At 40.1% G+C, this 16707-nt stretch overlaps 1 protein-coding gene across 3 annotated transcripts in view; it reads left to right on the forward strand.

Moving 5' to 3' along the window:
• The window catches only part of SRGAP1 (SLIT-ROBO Rho GTPase activating protein 1), a 145594-nt gene that overhangs the window by 100357 nt on the left and 28530 nt on the right, over positions 1 to 16707 (forward strand). Inside the window, exons 7-14 of one of the 3 annotated variants that reach the window (XM_082043241.1) lie at positions 2167 to 2388; positions 3151 to 3252; positions 4936 to 5133; positions 5253 to 5337; positions 9292 to 9319; positions 11938 to 12040; positions 15727 to 15787; positions 15950 to 16027. In XM_082043241.1, coding sequence (XP_081899367.1) covers positions 2167 to 2388; positions 3151 to 3252; positions 4936 to 5133; positions 5253 to 5337; positions 9292 to 9319; positions 11938 to 12040; positions 15727 to 15787; positions 15950 to 16027 — 877 coding nt within the window. Of the gene's footprint in view, positions 1 to 2166; positions 2389 to 3150; positions 3253 to 4935; positions 5134 to 5252; positions 5338 to 9291; positions 9320 to 11937; positions 12041 to 12550; positions 12585 to 15726; positions 15788 to 15949; positions 16028 to 16707 lie in introns of all 3 variants that reach the window. The other 2 variants (XM_082043242.1, XM_082043243.1) reach the window with 2 other exon arrangements.

The following is a 16707-nucleotide window of genomic DNA, read 5'->3' on the forward strand; positions in this document are numbered from 1 at the left end:
GGTGACAGTTACTGAGTAGATTAAGGGTTAAACAATAAAGTTCTTGGTACTGTCACAGCATAAAGGCTGCAAGCTTGTATTCCATCTTGCAAAAATCTGCATCAGAAACCCATACGTCTCTAATTGTAAATGAATAAACTTTCTTTTGCTACTCAGACTAATCCTCTAGAGCCAAAATTCAGTCTCTAGATGCCTGTAGTTTTGTAACACGTGGAAATCTGGCCATGCTAAACCTGGCATTGCCCTCTATTTCTAATTTCCTCTCAGTTTAATCTTCCATGCGGTCTCTCTGAAACTAATGCACATGAAATAAAACAGCTGTCCTGATCCACTTTCTTATCAGCACTTTTAGTCTGTCTTTTTCATCCAAGATAGTGAATTAAATATGAGATCTGATTTGACACAGAACAAGAGAAAAACACCAAGAGAGTTTTCCTTTTAGAAACAATATTTTTTAGGCTGGAGGTCTTTGAAATATGGATGTGCTTTAGTAGAAAAGCTGAGTGGCTGTTTTAGTAAGTGTAACACAAATTTCCATTCTATAAATGCAAAAGAGAGAGGTTAACCTATGTGTGTTTGATTGAACATGACATCTTTTTTCCATTTTCTTTAAATGGTTCAGGAACTGGGTTTTGGGTGGTCACTGTCCCATCTGCAGTAACTAGCCACAGTACTTGCTACAACTGAAATCTTAGTCTTTCTGGAAGTTTTGTTGTGAATAAAACAGCCCTCTGTTGTCAGATCTCAGGGAGCAGTTTGATCACCAGTCATTAGTGCACCTAAGGCAAGATATGAGGGGCTTCTTTCTCTTCTACACACAGGTTTAGGTATGGCAAATAGGTTGAAAACTCCTTTCCACACAGTGTGTGCATGTATCTGTCTGCCTCACTCTCTTTTTCTTTCTTTTTTTCAAATAAGTAAGAGGAAAGGGAGGGGAACATGATCCCAGGAGTCATAAGGGTTTGTAAGAGCTGGGAGGGAAGTATGCACATAAACATAGTCTACAGTGAACTGAATTCAAATTGCTTCTTTACCCAACTGCATCTCTTTACTTGTGAGTCCTGCAGGGAAGGATGATTTTAAACTGCGGGTGGGCACCAGGACGGGTGGCTGGAGCCTGAGGGATGCCCTGCAGCTGCATGTTCTCTGGCCAGGACAAATCTCTCCTGTTTGAATAAAGAACATTGCTTTGTATGCAGCCCTTAGCAGACTGATGTGCCACCGCTGGGTGACAGAGGGGTTTGCGTTACATCTGCCATTACCTGGAAGCTCTCTGAGCAGAAGCTGGGGTTATTGTTTACTGTTTTAATGTGGGGAAAAAAATAAGGAAACAGCACTTGATATGCTACCGCTGTGACATTTTAAAAAATATATTCAGCTGTTCCTCTAAAATATTAACCAGTCATGAATAATGCAAACTGAGGATGTTTAAAATTCAAGAACAAACACAGCTTTATGTTCTACCAATTAGGTTTCAATTGCGTTCCAGTGTTATTCTCACCCCCAGAAAAAAGGACCTAAATTATGACTTTCTGCATTTAGTAACATGATGTACATTGCTGGCTCTGTCTGAGCATGGGAAATAAGATGTTTACAGTAAATACATTTTCACTGTCAGGGGAAAAGATGTTAAAACATTCTTGTTGCATCAAAAAGCGTCTTAGATGGGTCACTAATGCTAGAGGCAGTTGTGAGGGTTTTTGTTTGGACACAGACATGGTGAGCAGGAATTGCTTCATTTTCAGTTTGATGCTGCTATTGGTTTTGGTGGTAGTTATATCAGGCTGGGTTTAAATGAATGATCCGAGGCTTACATATGACAACAATACTGCAAAGCCCAGTTGCGTGTGGAGTCCTAGGCCTTTTCTATGTAAGTACAGTAAGTGCACGTCTGTATCTGATAAATAAATGCAAACATATTGCCATACTTGTACACTCAATCACTTTTCTAAAACTATCCTTTAATCTTTGCAATAGACTGAGGATAGTAAATACTTATTGTCTTGACCCCAGTATTGTATTTTAATTTAGAAGATATTTTGTAAAATACTTCAAAGATAGAAGAATTTCAGGATAGAAAATTTTATTGATAATTTGTGGCTTGGGAGATTGGAATGGTGTTCCTCCTTTTTAATTTGTTTTATTTTCCCTTTATTGTGTTTTTAGTGTTGCGATCTTGGATACCACGCTAGTCTGAACAGAGCCCTGAGAACATACCTTTCTGCAGAGTATAACCTTGAAACTTCCAGGCATGAAGGCTTAGACATCATTGAAAATGCAGTTGACAGCTTGGAGCCACGAAGTGACAAGCAGAGATTCATGGAAATGTACCCTACCGCTTTTTGTCCACCAATGAAATTTGAGTTTCAGTCTCATATGGGTGATGAGGTCTGTATACTCACAAGTATCCCCATGGTGACTATTTCTGTATCCCAAGATAGAGAATTTATCCCCTTTTACAAAGAGTTTGGTAAAATCTACCCGAAAGCAAGTGGATCAGCAATAACACTTTGCAAAACTGGCAGTGCTGTTCTGAGCTTCTTCAGAGTTCTCAAGTAAAAACTGTTGTGTGTTATTATATTCTGTATTACCCATAATGACATTGCTGCAAGTTTGCTGGCCAGCCTGTGCTCAGCCCAGCACCCATGTAAGTAGTGGCTTTATGGCTTCTCTACCTGCCTCATCCATAACAGAGCTTGTGGGTGCAGAGCTGCTCCATTTTACACACCCTGAAATGTCGCCTTTTCCCTTTCATCCTCCCCCACTTTATCATCCGGAGATTTCAAACATAGAGGGTAGCCTCGCTGTGCCCTGTTCTGCCACACCAAAGGCCAATAGGAAAGCAAAATGCAGAGTCGCCTGTGTTTATCTTTGTCTGAAGGAAACTCCAGGGTTTGCATTTCTGTGTGACAGAGAAGCAACACAAAGCAGCCTTAAAACAAGGCTGTTCTCTGTAGTCATAAGATGTGGAAGGTAGTTCCACACCTTGTAATGCATAAATACTTCACATTTAGATGGACACATTTGATTGTCTGTTTTACTAAGTTTTTATGACTTTGATAGCAATTCACCCAGCTTTAATGAGAGCAACCAAAGACTATTGACTGGGTTTTTTTCCTTGCATCTTACAGCTCTTTTTGATTCCGTTAGGTTTGTCAGGTCACTGCCCAGCAACCTGTGCAAGCAGAGCTTATGCTTCGCTATCAGCAACTGCAGTCACGATTGGCCACCCTCAAAATTGAAAATGAGGAGGTAAGATCCGTGTCCACATGGACTGTGCATTGAACACTGTTTTCAGGAAGGTGCAGTGTTTTCTGCTTTATCAAAAGCATGTAAATGACCCTGGAATGGCTTCAATCTGCATGAGCTGTTTTACTTTTAAAAATCAAGCACTGGCAAATATGCTAAGGTAGTTCCTTGTCTGCTTTATAGAGGTCTGGAAACTTCATCTTTTACCTCTCCATGTGTTCACATTACTGGGTTCTGTGTTTTGCAGATGCTTCAGTGGAAACTTGTTAGAGATTTATTTTTAATGTCTTGTGGCAGAAAGCCACTGAGAACAGTCATTGTCTTCTGTGACCACACTCTGTCCAGTCCCCAAATTGCTACTTCTGAAGTACAAAGGAATTTGGACTGTCTTTTGTGGTAGCTGAGTCAAAATCTCCTATGCTCTCAGCTACAGCTATTTAGAAACACGGGTACTGAGTGCCTGTGGTGGGAATAGCTCACCTAGTAAAATAAAGTGCATTTTTTTGTAAAATACAGAAAAGCTATGCTGTTTTCTTTCCCTTGTTCTGGCAGCAGAGGCAGGCCTCCCAATGGGTATAAATTGGACTTCTGTCCAATTTAAGGCAGTGTTAAAGGCCCTCAGTTCAAATGAGAATCTGTTCCTAAATTAAAACATTCATTTTCTTGGTGTACTTTTTTGGTAAGTTTTCGGGATTCTGTTTTTTCTCAGTCTGTGTTATGTGCTGAATGCCTAGAACAATGTATTAATGTCCATGAGACATGTACACTAGTCTTTAAAAAAACTCACTTGACTTCAGAAACTATCTCAAGGTAACAAAGACAAAAGGAAGGAGAAAGATTATTTCTTTCAGTGAAATGAAGTGCAAGGGAATAGGGGGAGAAATCATATTGGCAGGGAGAAGAAGGATATTTGCCTACACCAGAGATGTGTGTAGAAGTGTGCATGATCTGGTTAAGTTGCCTGTACTAGAGACTCTTCCAAAGCAGAACTGGGAGGTAAATCACGTCCTTGTGAATCCTGCCAGTTTCTTGATTGCACTGTGGAAACGCTGCATCCCCTGTTCCACGGGCTCCGTGCTGGGTTTACACTGTGGGCAGTGGTGCTCCTTAGCTCCCAGGAAGTGCTGTGAGGCTGGTGTAAATTGTTCATTCTCTAGCCCCCTCCTCCACTGCATTCCCCTTCTGCAGTGTCAATATCCCTGTGCTCCTCACCGCAGCAGTCCGCAGAACAGTGTCACAGATTTTTATCTTGGAAGAACATGTTGTCCTGCCAGCCACATCCTTGGACACATTCAGTCTAACTCGTTGACCACACGTGGGAGAGTTGACCCTTCGGAGCAGTGTATCATCTCTATTGCCTGTTGCCCCAGGTTAGGGACCATAATCAAATCGTGTCACATTTTGATTCTAATTGCAGGAAAAAAATGCTTGAGAGAGCTATACAGTTGACACAAGAGTGCATCCATGTTTGTGGATTGTACCATGGTAAAGCACTAGATAGGAAACCTATTAATGGCATCCTTCTGTTACACAGATGTGTTATAGTACATTTAATTTTTCACATTCACACACGGATTTGTTTTGGGAAGTGTGCCAGAGAATTATTTTGAGTAATGAGCTTCCCTTCTATGCTGTTCTGGCATGTATTTATCTTCCCATTTGGTAAATCATGCTTTTTAACTCCAGGTTAAGAAAACAACAGAGGCTACCCTGCAGACAATACAAGATATGGTCACCATTGAAGACTATGATGTGTCAGAGTGTTTCCAGCACAGCCGCTCAACGGAGTCTGTGAAGTCAACAGTCTCTGAGACATACCTGAGTAAGCCCAGCATTGCAAAAAGAAGAGCCAACCAGCAGGAAACGGAGCAATTCTATTTCATGGTATGTCAGTTGCTTCCTCATTCATGTGATACAGACCAAACATGTGAAGTAAACATCATACAGAAGTTCCTGGAATTTATATGCCATAAATAGTAATAGACTGATCTGCATCTCTACAGAAATTCAGAGAATATCTGGAAGGTAGTAATCTCATCACAAAACTTCAAGCAAAACATGACTTGCTGCAGAGGACACTTGGAGAAGGTAAATATCAGAAAATAAACTGCAAAGGGATTCCAGACTGTACAATTAATCTGCTGAAATGCCAGCAGTATGCGGCAAAAAGTTACAAAATTTAAAGCTTAATTGTCCAGTAAGCATAGATTTGATTTTTACCAGTCATAGTTTTGGTGCGGTGGTAAGACTACACACTATACATTAATTTTATTTCTTCAGTAGGTATTTATTTCCACTATGCAGGCGTTCAGACAAGTGACTATATTTGGAGATGGAACTGTTGAATGAAAAATCCTGTGTGTGAAAGGAGAGCTGACACAGCCAGTGCAGGGTGATTTAAGAGCAGTGACAAATGTGCTGTTTCTACTTCCCAATAATTTCTGTTGACTTGGGTTGTTTGGGTTTTTTTAAGAGTTGGGGAAGAGTGATATTTTTTTAAGCATAGAAAATTGTCTCTTACAATTAAGTAAAGCTGAATGAGGGCAGTTATGAATCAGGCACTGTGCACAGTTCCAGCCCAGCTCTCACCAGCTGTCCCAGCGGGCACTTCCTCATGAACCAAAGGGAAAAGGAGAATCACACTGCAAACCTTGAGGACTGTCCACAGAGTGTTACAGACTTGAGAGGAAGTGAATTACACCGCAAAGAGTAAAAATCCTCTCCTGAATGCTCAGACTCAAGAAAGGAAACTTGTTCTCTAAAGAGTGTCTCTGAAGGATGTGTCAGTTTATTTTTTTTTTACTGATTCTTAATCAGATCTCTTCTTGCTTTTAATACAAAAGCCCAGATCCACAAATCCAGTTGTGGAGGTGTCTAAAGAGCTATTAATATTTCAGTGGCTATGACCCAAAGAAAGCCCCTGTCCAGGGAGTGACCGAGGCAGGTAGGAAATAAAAAGCATTTTCTTGCAAGGCTGGACTGTAGAAGATGGTATCTGGTTTTAGACAACTGACTATATTATGTTCTTTCTCATGGAAGTTTTTCTTTAATAGGATTTTTTTAACATGTGTGTTGAGTAGTTCAATCATGCAAAACAATGTGTAGCTGGTATTAGTCAAAAAAAGAGGAAAACTTTCCTCCAAAGACTCACAGAAAATGTATTTGGAAAAATAAAGTGAATGTTATTTAGAAGCCCAGTAAGATGCATAATCGCCTGCTGAAGGGAGAAAGATAAAAGGCAACAGAATCTATTGCTAATGCATGTTGGAAAGAAATAAGGAAAGAGCTGTATGAAAGGACGTCCAAAGAAAAACTTCTCAGCAGGGTGACCTAAGTGATAAATTGGCGTCAGGCCCTGGGCCGTTCTGCTGTGCTCAGGCACGTTTGGACTGTTCTGTTTGAAGAGTTCCCCTTGACCCACCAGCTGTAACCCCAAGCAGTTAATCTGCTGTTGCCCACAGTGTGTTTGCACATAGTTGTTGCATCATCATACCATAGCACATAAAAATAGTAGTTCAAACACATCTACATCCGCATTCAAAGCTGACGCGTTGAGAAAAAGCCATAATTCTTACAAGTTGAAAAGTTCAAGTACCCCTCTCTTTTGAGGCCTGTCCTGCATTACAGTGCACATGCCTGGGAAGAAGGACCTGGGTTCTGTATCTTTCTTGAATGGAGATGGTTGAAAGGGTAAAATTACAGTGGAATTAAGAACATGATTGCTGTAGCTAGTACAGAAAATAATTTGTAGGAATCAAACTGCTCCCCTGCTCCACTCAAGCTGCCTTTTTTGGCAGCATTAGTGTCCACAACACAGCAGACAAGGAGTACACGGTGCAGTACAAAGTAGTGCAGAGGAGAACAGGGGGAAAGGGAGGATTGTCTCAACAGCAAGTTTTCCTTTGGCACCCTCTCTTGCTTTTATTCAAACCTGTACAGTGTAAGGATGTAGGCTGAGTAAATCCAGATTCCAGTCTGGTGTCCACAACGTTGACAGCATTTGGCTTCTGTTCCAGTGCGTCACCTACCTACTACAGTCTGTTGCTGTTTAAGGACACAGCATATACATATTCATGATCTGCACAAGGGAGATAATGAAGTGCTCTGTGCTGAGTCTGCATCTACAAATTTGGAAAAGTGAATAAGAAATACTCAAATGAAATTGATACTAAACATAGGAAGCACACTGATACTCATATTAATTCTGGCTCAAGGCTCATCTGTTGAATGTACAAATGAACAAAGCAAAGGGAAATGCAAGAAAGAGAATAAGCAGTTGTAAAAGAAATTGCCGCTGTGTCTCAGATCATTTTTGCCCTAATCTGTTTAATATCAGAGGTGTGTTTAAAATCCCCAAGACTCGTGATTTAAAACATCTTTTTTTTTTTTTACTAGCATTTATTATTGGGATTCTTAGTCTCAATGAACTTTCCTTGGTTACACAAGTAGGCAGAAGTCCCTCACTTACCCTTTTTCTGTCACAGGTTATTTCACCTGCTCTTCTTTCATCCCTCCTTTTCACCTCTCTAAAATAGGTGCCAACAATCTTCACATGTCTTATTAACGCCAGAGATTTTTCCCAGAGCTTATTCTTTGTACCACCTTCTGCAGATGCTCACTCTTCTGGTACTGCAAAATAGATGTTCAGATTAGGGTTTTCAAAACTGTGCAGTATTTCAGGTGCACTTGGACATTGCCAGATAATTTTACATTTTGCATGTCAGCGTTTTCCGTTCTTTCTGCAGTCTGACAAGCTTTTTTGATGTCACTTTCAAATTGAGCAGTGTACTTAGACATATCCCAAGTGATGCTCAGAGTGGTTTTCAGAGTCGGTAAAATTATCTGTTGTTCCGTTAGCTGCATAGGTGTTTAATTCCTTCTTTCCCAATATCTTACGTGAACCCATCAATACTGAACTTCATTTGCCGGTGTGTGTCTTGTTCCTTAACATGGTTAAACCCCTTTGAAGGGCTTCACAGTTTCGTCAGGACTTGACACAGAAGTGTTTCAGTCATCTGCACAATGTTCTGCCTCCTTAGCTGCTGTGATCTCCCCAAGAAATTAATAAGTGTATTATGTATTACGTAAATGATCCTAGTGGGAAGGCTTGAGCAAATTACTGTTGCACTTTTGTGATGATGAAAAAAGACCGTTTAATTCCACTTGCTTTCCCTTTTTTTCATTAGTTTTTGATCAATGAGAATATTTTGCCACTCAGTGCATGGCTGTTTAGTTGCTTTAGTCGCCTCTTCTAAAGAGACTTATCAGGGGCCTTTGAAAGTCTAAGTAAATTAATTTGACTGATTCTCCTTTATATGGTATTTTACTGGCACGTTCAAAGAATTCTTGTAAATTAGTAGGGCACAATCTCCCTTTGGGAAAACTAGGCTGATTGGAACTTATCATACCATGACCTTCCTACTGTTTCATTATTTTGCTTTTCATTATCATGAGTTGACACGATGCACATGCCTAACTTGCTGTTCTGTTGTTCTGCAACGGTTATCCAGAAACCTTTCTAGAATACGGTATTTGCTTCTTTACAGCTCTCTGTGTTTCTCTGTGGTGTTTCCCAGTGGTAGCATTATTTTTTTGTGTGTGTGCAATACGTAGACAAAGGAGAGGAAAAAGTCTTTCAACAGCAAGCCATTGGTGTCCAGAGCTCTGTATTTTCAGCACTGAACAGGTTAAGGCACAAGGGGAGATGTAATCTAATCTTGGTGCAGCTCCATTTCCATACTGATTTAGCCACTAAAACACATAAGCACAAACAATAGAAGTTGTTTGGGGTTTTACTTCAAATTGTTTACAGTATCAAGTGACTCTTTAATGTAAGTTTCTTAGAAGTTGTTCCATAACATGGGTTGTGTTTGTATTTTAAATGTATCTGTGGAGAGGTAGATAATTGCACTGCCCTGTTTGTTGTATAATTCTATATCATGGAAGTTAGGGTTATAAGTAATTTGTTAAACTTAATTTAGATACAAAAAAATCTACCTGAAACCTACAAATGTTTGTGTCTTGTGTGTTGAACTTTTCTAGGTCACAGGGCTGAGTACATGACAACAAGGTAAGATATTTTTATTTTACTTAATTTAGAGTTACAAATGGAGTTACTCTTAGAAATAACAGATTTTAGAGCAAATCTGTAAGAGTATATAACATTGTTGCTGTTGTTACATAAATCGTGTACAGGCCCTGCGTGTTTTAACATTCAGCATTTCTGTTCCTGCATGCTGATGGGTAAAGGACCAGACTGTTCATCTGCTTCATTCTTGTGAGCTGCTTAGGCCAGTGTCAAGGGTGAGACAAGCTGGGAGATCCCTAAAAATATTAGTGAATCACATATCAAATTTAAAAGCTACAGGGGGCTTTTTGATGCTAGAGTTTAATATTTTATTTTCAGTTGCGAGATATACCTTGCCTCTCACGGTTTGTAACTCAGTTGGTCAGGATACACAGTTCAGAAGAACCTGATACAGAGACGGATGTAGGGGACAGGCTGCATCTTTGATAACCTCACTCTGGTCAGGAATACCTGCCTCCGCCAGTGTCCACGTGTTGGATATTTAAATCACAGAGTCAGAGAATGATTTGGGTTGGAAGCGAACTTAAAGATTATCTAGTTCCAACCTCCCTGCCATGGCAGGGACACCTGCCACTAAACCAGGTTGCTCAAAGCCCCATCCAACCTGGCCTTGAACACTACGAGGGATGGGGCATCCGCAACTTCTCTGGGCAGCCTGTTGCAGTGTCTCACCACCCTCATGGTGAAGAATATGGGTCTTTATAGTCCCAGACAAGCACACTGCAGCCCCCAGGCTGTCAGACTGTGGGGGACAATGGCAACAGTTTGGATTTGCAGTTGCCACTTGTGTGTATCCCCAGTACAGGCACTACCCATCATGGTGGTGGCAGGAACATCCAGCTGAGCTTTCCAGGTCTCACTCTTCCCTTTCCATGCAATACATCTTTGCTCAATTCCTTCTCTTTCTCCTTTTTGCTTCCTGGACACCACCCCTTTGGATTTTTTTGTTTTAAATAAAAGGTCTTGCCCTCTTAAGTAAGAAGTTTGGATCCAGCTCTGGCTCTGCCTTTGCTGGGCCACTTGCTTTCGTGTAACATCTTTGGCCTGGCCCACATATTCCTGGAGACATCTCTACAGACTTCAGACCAGCCTTTCTCCCGTTACTCCATGGTCCATTTTAGATCTGTAAAGCTGGGCTTACTCACTTTCTTTCCTTACATGACTCTGGGTGAAAAGGGGTAACAAATCAGAGCATTCTTCCCGATTGCTGACATTAATTCTGAGACCTGTGCCCTTTAACTGTGCCCTCAGATGCTACCAGGAATTCATGGAGATCAGCAAGCTTATGTCTAATGAGAAAATTGTCATTTCTTGACTCTGAAGCAGGTGACTCATCAGGCTCACATCATCCTAAATTCCCTCCTCTGTAAGCAGCTGAAAGAAGATGATGCGTTTAGGCAATGATTTTACCTTAGTAAAGTGAGGAAGCAGCTTGAAGCCTTCTTACCTCCTATCGTCTCACAGCTGGTCACTTAGGAAAAGAAACTTTGAGGGAGTAGGGCCTGGCTGTGAGTTCCTCATCACCAGTTCCCCCGCTCTGTCTGACACCTGCCTCTTGCTCCACAGTTAAGTCCAGACTGTAAGACATGCAGATGGCAATGTTCTTCAAGGTCAAGGTTAAATTGTAGCAGGGAAGATAATATCTTTAAAGATGAGTTTAAAATAGCAGGTAGTACCCAAACAGACCAAATTCCCACCACTTAATGTTCTATGCATTATTGTTCCTCACTGTTTCCCCAAAAACATTTGATTTTTTTGCTAATTCTTGAAAAATCTATAGAAACAGTGGACTGCTGGTGCAGGGGAACTAGGATGCTGTTGGCATGCAGAGTGCCCTGACATTCACAAAATCTGTTGTGACCTAGAGGACAATATTTAGTCATATTCAGTTATAGTCATTACATGTGTTACATGCTAGGTAAACGTTTTACTGACCAAAGTTTTGTGTGTTTTTCCTTTTATTTTTTTTTGCTTTATGCTGCTTTTGTTTATTTGTTTCAAGTTGGTGATATTCTTTTAACTCCTGTAGCTAATTTGCAAGGTGTTACTTTTCTTGTGTGAAGATGCTGACGGTTGGATGTGGAAGGCTAAAGCTGTTTAACCATCCTGGCTCTAGTTCAAAATGCAGACAGTTTGGTTTTGAAGAACATTAGGAGAGTGCTGAGCAGCTTTAATTTGCATTTGGAGCTTCTCCAGCATGATGCAACTTTTCTGCTTGATAAGAGGTGCTTCGAGTGGCCTGTGTTCTGCCACGGTGGCAGGATGAATTGCAGTGGTTGCTGCACATTTCATGCATGACCGCAACAAAAAGGACCATTCCGATTGTGCAGTGTTTGGAATAAATGTGTATGGTAAAACTGCAAAGCAGGGGTTCATAAAGAATGTCAATGTTTATCCATAAGTAGTACGTTTTTAATGGGGGTTGTTCTCTATCCTTTAATCACTGTTACATTTAAATTTGTTGGAAAGTCTTTATTTTATAAGTACTGTGTTTATTTCTCCCTTTACAATGTTTTACTGTTTTGGTATGAGCTTACAGACATTTCATTTTATTGTGTGACTTAATTACCTTGATCAGTAATCATATTCCCTTCCCTTAGGCCTCCAAATCTTCCCCCTAAGCCCCAGAAACACAGGAAGCCCAGACCCCGATCACAATATAGTGCTAAGTTGTTTAATGGTGATTTGGAGTCATTCATCAAGGTACTGGCACTAGCCACCCCAGTGGCTGATCTCAACACTTCTTACTATAATGGTCACCACCTCACGTGAGCTGAGGCAGATCATTATGTTCAAATCTGTTCTGGGGCTCTTTTCTTTCCCGGTTGATCAATATAATACTTCCTGAAGTCAGAGGGAAAGAGGGGGATTCATTTTTCATGTTAGCCTCCCTACAATTTTGTTAATCAAGTAGGGATAGTATTGGCAGCGTAGTTTTGTTAGGAAACTTAGCATCATGCAGAAGGTGGAATGTAGTGGTGCATCCCACGACTTAGAACAATTTCCTGTTTGCCGTTTTCATTACGTTCAGCGTTTAAAGTCTGTGCAGAAGCAGAATCACCCTGGGTTTGATATCCAGCTTTTGATTTCCTGTGACTTTAGGAATTTATTATATTGTGTGAAATTGTGATCACCGCTATTCTGAATCTTGTATCTTTGCTGTATTTACTATCTTCTTCTTTCTCATACTTTTATTTCTAATAATGCTTCTAGCCGAGGCCGAAGGAACTCTCACACGAGACATCAGGTATAGTTCTGGTGACAAGAGAACCATCTCCGCCTCGCTCTCGGGTTGCATTCACGCCTGGCTCAAAATTAGTTCTTTCAAGGACCTGAAGGGAGAAGTTTGCATTAAGAAATGAATCTACAAGTACAGCAGACAAAACCGAACCAGAGCACAACTCTGGAGTGATTGTAGTCTTAAATGATGGATATTCCCTTATTCATTAACAGCACCTGCCCATCACAGTCAATTATTGCCTCTGGACACTAGCTGACAGAGCTAAAGGAAGGAAATCTTCAAAAAATATGTAACAATACATTTATAAATGCAGTGAATGAAATTCCTGACTTGTGAACTGGGTTTGAATGTTACTAGGATTTTTTTTTTCTTCGTGCACAAAATATCTATCAGCAAATATTTTGAAGAATGAATTCTGCATTCACTGGCACCATAACAGCTTAGCTGTCTTTAAACAGAGCTTTCAGCCACCCTCCGTACAGCTGTAGGGAAAACTATTATTATTATGCAGGTGGTGCTGTGAGGTGCAAAGACTTTCAGGAAATCATCACACAGTGCAGGAGATTAATATCATAAACAGTTTCTTGCTCAAGGATGAAAGTAAGCGAAGAAGCAGAAACTCCCACAACAAAAAGCTCCTGGATTAGAGAAGCACAGAGCAAATTGGGAGATATGCCACCCCGTCATTTTCCCTCCCAGGGAAGAAGGTTATGCCACATGGCAGTGTGGGTTGCAGGGCTTACTTGCAAGTGGAGAATCCAACATAGTTAGTTTTTCAAAAGGAAAGAGGAAAAGAAAGCTGATGGCCTTATGACAGGCTTGCCAGCATGGGAGGTAACCTAGGAAAGCATCCCTGCCCAAAAAACCTATCATTCCTGATAGGGATGAGTCATTTTGACAGACTCAAAAGGATTATAGCTAGTGAAGTACAGAATTCCACCAAATTGCTTTTTGTTAGGTTTTTGCATCGTAAGAAATTATAATTAGCCCCAAACATACATTCATGACTACACATGTCAGATTAAATTCACAGCAGTGGTAGGGTCACTGTTCTTGACATTTCACCAATGCAGATTGTTACTTCAAAGTATTTTCCAGTCATTAGATCCAAAATCCAAAGATGTTCATTTAGATTATTTCAGGAAATTACTTAACTACAAAGTTGTGCCTGTTTCTGAACAGATTCTCCAAAAGCAGGTATGAACGTTATCTATGTTTTTGTAATTTCTTACTGCAAACACTATATTTTCCGAGGCTTTATATTCTTTGCGTGAACCAGTTTACTAACAGGAGATACGGGTGCATGTTGTGCATGTTTTCTAATACACTGCTTTTTTGGAGAGCCAGTCTGCTCAGTGTTGGTGAAGATGACAGTATTCCTGCTTTTAGCAACTGACCTGTTACATGGGATTTTTTCATTCAGCTGTTACTGAATCATGACACAACTCAAACAGAAGATGCTCATCCAGATATTACTGATTGTTGGCTAGCCAGTCTTTGCTTGGTTTTAAATTAAAAGACAAGTCACAATTTAAATAGTGTAATTTGCGGTACAGTCTTTTGTAAGCACCACTAAAACAACATGGAGCACACAGAAGATCGGGAGTTAAGTTGTCTTGAGAGGTGCATTGTTTCATTGCTTCACTGTGTGTTATTTTTCAAATTTTTTTTAGTAGTTGGCTTTTCTTCTGCTTGGGCATCATTCATAAACTTCCCATTAGTGTAATTTAGCATGAAAAAGAAGGACTAGTCTGTAAGAGGAAATGTGTATTCTGAGTTACAGGGTGCTTTTGAATTCATGAGTTTGGAATACAGACTGGTTTTATATTAAACTTCCAAATGAATAAGTTAGTTCTCTGATCGTTTACATGTTTGAAATTCATTTGGAAAGAAAAATTATAGCTTCCAAGGCAAGAATTTCAAAGGTACCTATTATTGATGAAACAGTAATTTTTCCAATATAAGCACCAACTTTTCTAAATAATTTTTAATCATATGATTTGTGCCTTTAATAAATATTTGATGACGTGTAGTCATTAATGTGCTTAGCATAACGCATCTATTTTTTTGAAGTGCCAAAACACACAGACAAAGCACTGTGACAGTTCTTTTGGAAAATCAGCAGTGTAAAAGAAAAAGACAAATAACTCACGGAAAATCAGTGTATAGTCATCTTCTCCCCCTCCCATCACATTTTTTTCTCCTTTATTAAAACACCTCTACTTAACTGAAGATGCAGCTGTATCCTGCTGCCGTATCATGGCTGAGACCAGGAGCTTTGGCTCCTGAGCTCTGCCCATTGCAGGTGGGGAGGTGTGGGCTGTGTCCTCCCTTTCCCAGCACCTTTTGTGCCTACAGAAGAGGCAGCTGAACCACATCCTCAGCTCACAGGGGCTGCAGTTGACCACCCAGTGTATCACCAGCTGGTTCAAGCAGCCCGAACCAACGTGCCAGGCCGTCATCTGCCCCGTGTTAGGACACGCGGATCAGCAGAGCACGTAGGAGTGCACAGATCAGGAGGGAGGCACCTGGTATACCCCATGCAATGTCATTTGGTGACTCCAAGAACTCTTCTGATAGTCCAGCAGGTCCAGAAGAGGTTTTGTCAGCTGTTTGTGATCAACATTTTTACCAAAAAAAAAAACAAAACCAACACTCAAGGAATTAGGTCCTGTGTAATTAGGTCCATGTAAGATTTTCTCCACCAGAAAATGAAAGGTAAGTTAAATGGATGCAGAGAGATCATCTTCATCATGAATTATTATTCTTAATGATAAACTTTTTACAAGGCAAATTCACTGCTTTAACTCATTTTGCTTCAAAAATCTAAAACACATGCATGAGCTTAGATGTCACATACAGTGTTAGCCAGATACAGTGGCAGAGGTAGAGAATGAAGTCTCTGAAGTTCCCAATACAATTATTTTAATGAAGAACCGTAATCTTTTCTCTTCACCTGTTCCTTTCCCTCCTTCCCTAAATGGGAAGAGAACTCTCTTAGAAACAATATGTTTTCTTATGTATTTTTTTGCCAGCACTGTATGTCCATCTGGATTGACCAAGAAAATGCATTTTCACATTCAGTCTAGAGTAGGGAGGTTTCCTCTTTCTGGTCTGCAGCTCACTCTTTCTGCTTCTGTTTTTCCAGGATTCAGGACAAGTCATTCCTCTCATCGTGGAAAGCTGTATCAGATTTATCAACCTATATGGTAAGCTCTGAAACATAGTATGTCATTTCATTACTGCCCTGACTTTTTTGTGCGTCTTTTACATAGTGTATTTACCACCACAGCTTTGTCTTCAGAATAGAGATTAAAAGTATTTTTAAAACTATATTAATTTCTCACCACCGTCTCCCATCTTTTCTGCAGGTCTTCAGCATCAGGGAATTTTTAGAGTGTCTGGTTCCCAGGTGGAAGTGAATGATATTAAAAATTCATTTGAGAGAGGTAATTGCATTTTCATTTATTCGAGGACCTTAATATCTGACATTTAAAAATCTTTTAAATTCTAATTACTTTCTTGGCTGTTTAAGCAGTTTGTGTGCACTTTGTGTACCACACCTAAAAATTTGAACCATCATATATGCTTAAAGATGAAGTGTAATGATGACACCTACATGTTTTTCCCCTGTTAAGTTCTAGGAGCTGGAAGTTGTTTTTCATTTTGTTTAGATGAGGCCTATGACTCTTGAGTCAACTGTAAACTTCAATCTTTTGTTAATGATAAACTGCAAATAATAGTTTGTCTATATTTTCTTTTAAAGAACATCAGAAAGGAGAGATTATGGGTTTTAATTAGATTCAAGAGACTACGTAATGCGATTTGAGAACCCTGTTACTTGATCTTCTGGAGTATGAGTGCTCAGCTTTCTGGTCCCTCTGCCAAAGTGGCATCACGATCAATGAGAATAGGGCTGTGAAAGGGTCATTCCTTTTTCAACCAGTGGCTTCATTCCCAAAGGAAACTTCAGCCCCAGAGGAGAAATCATGGGAAAAATACTAGGAAGTAAAAACAGCTTTTTAAACATGAGTGGTTTGCAACACCCAGCCTAGGATTGCTCTGCAAGGGGGACCAGGATCCAGCAATCCCCTAATTGTGTTAAAACAATACTAGTTACTTTTTTTTT

This window comes from Streptopelia decaocto (genome assembly GCF_964273445.1).
Source record: "Streptopelia decaocto genome assembly, chromosome: 1".
NCBI lineage: Eukaryota > Metazoa > Chordata > Aves > Columbiformes > Columbidae > Streptopelia > Streptopelia decaocto.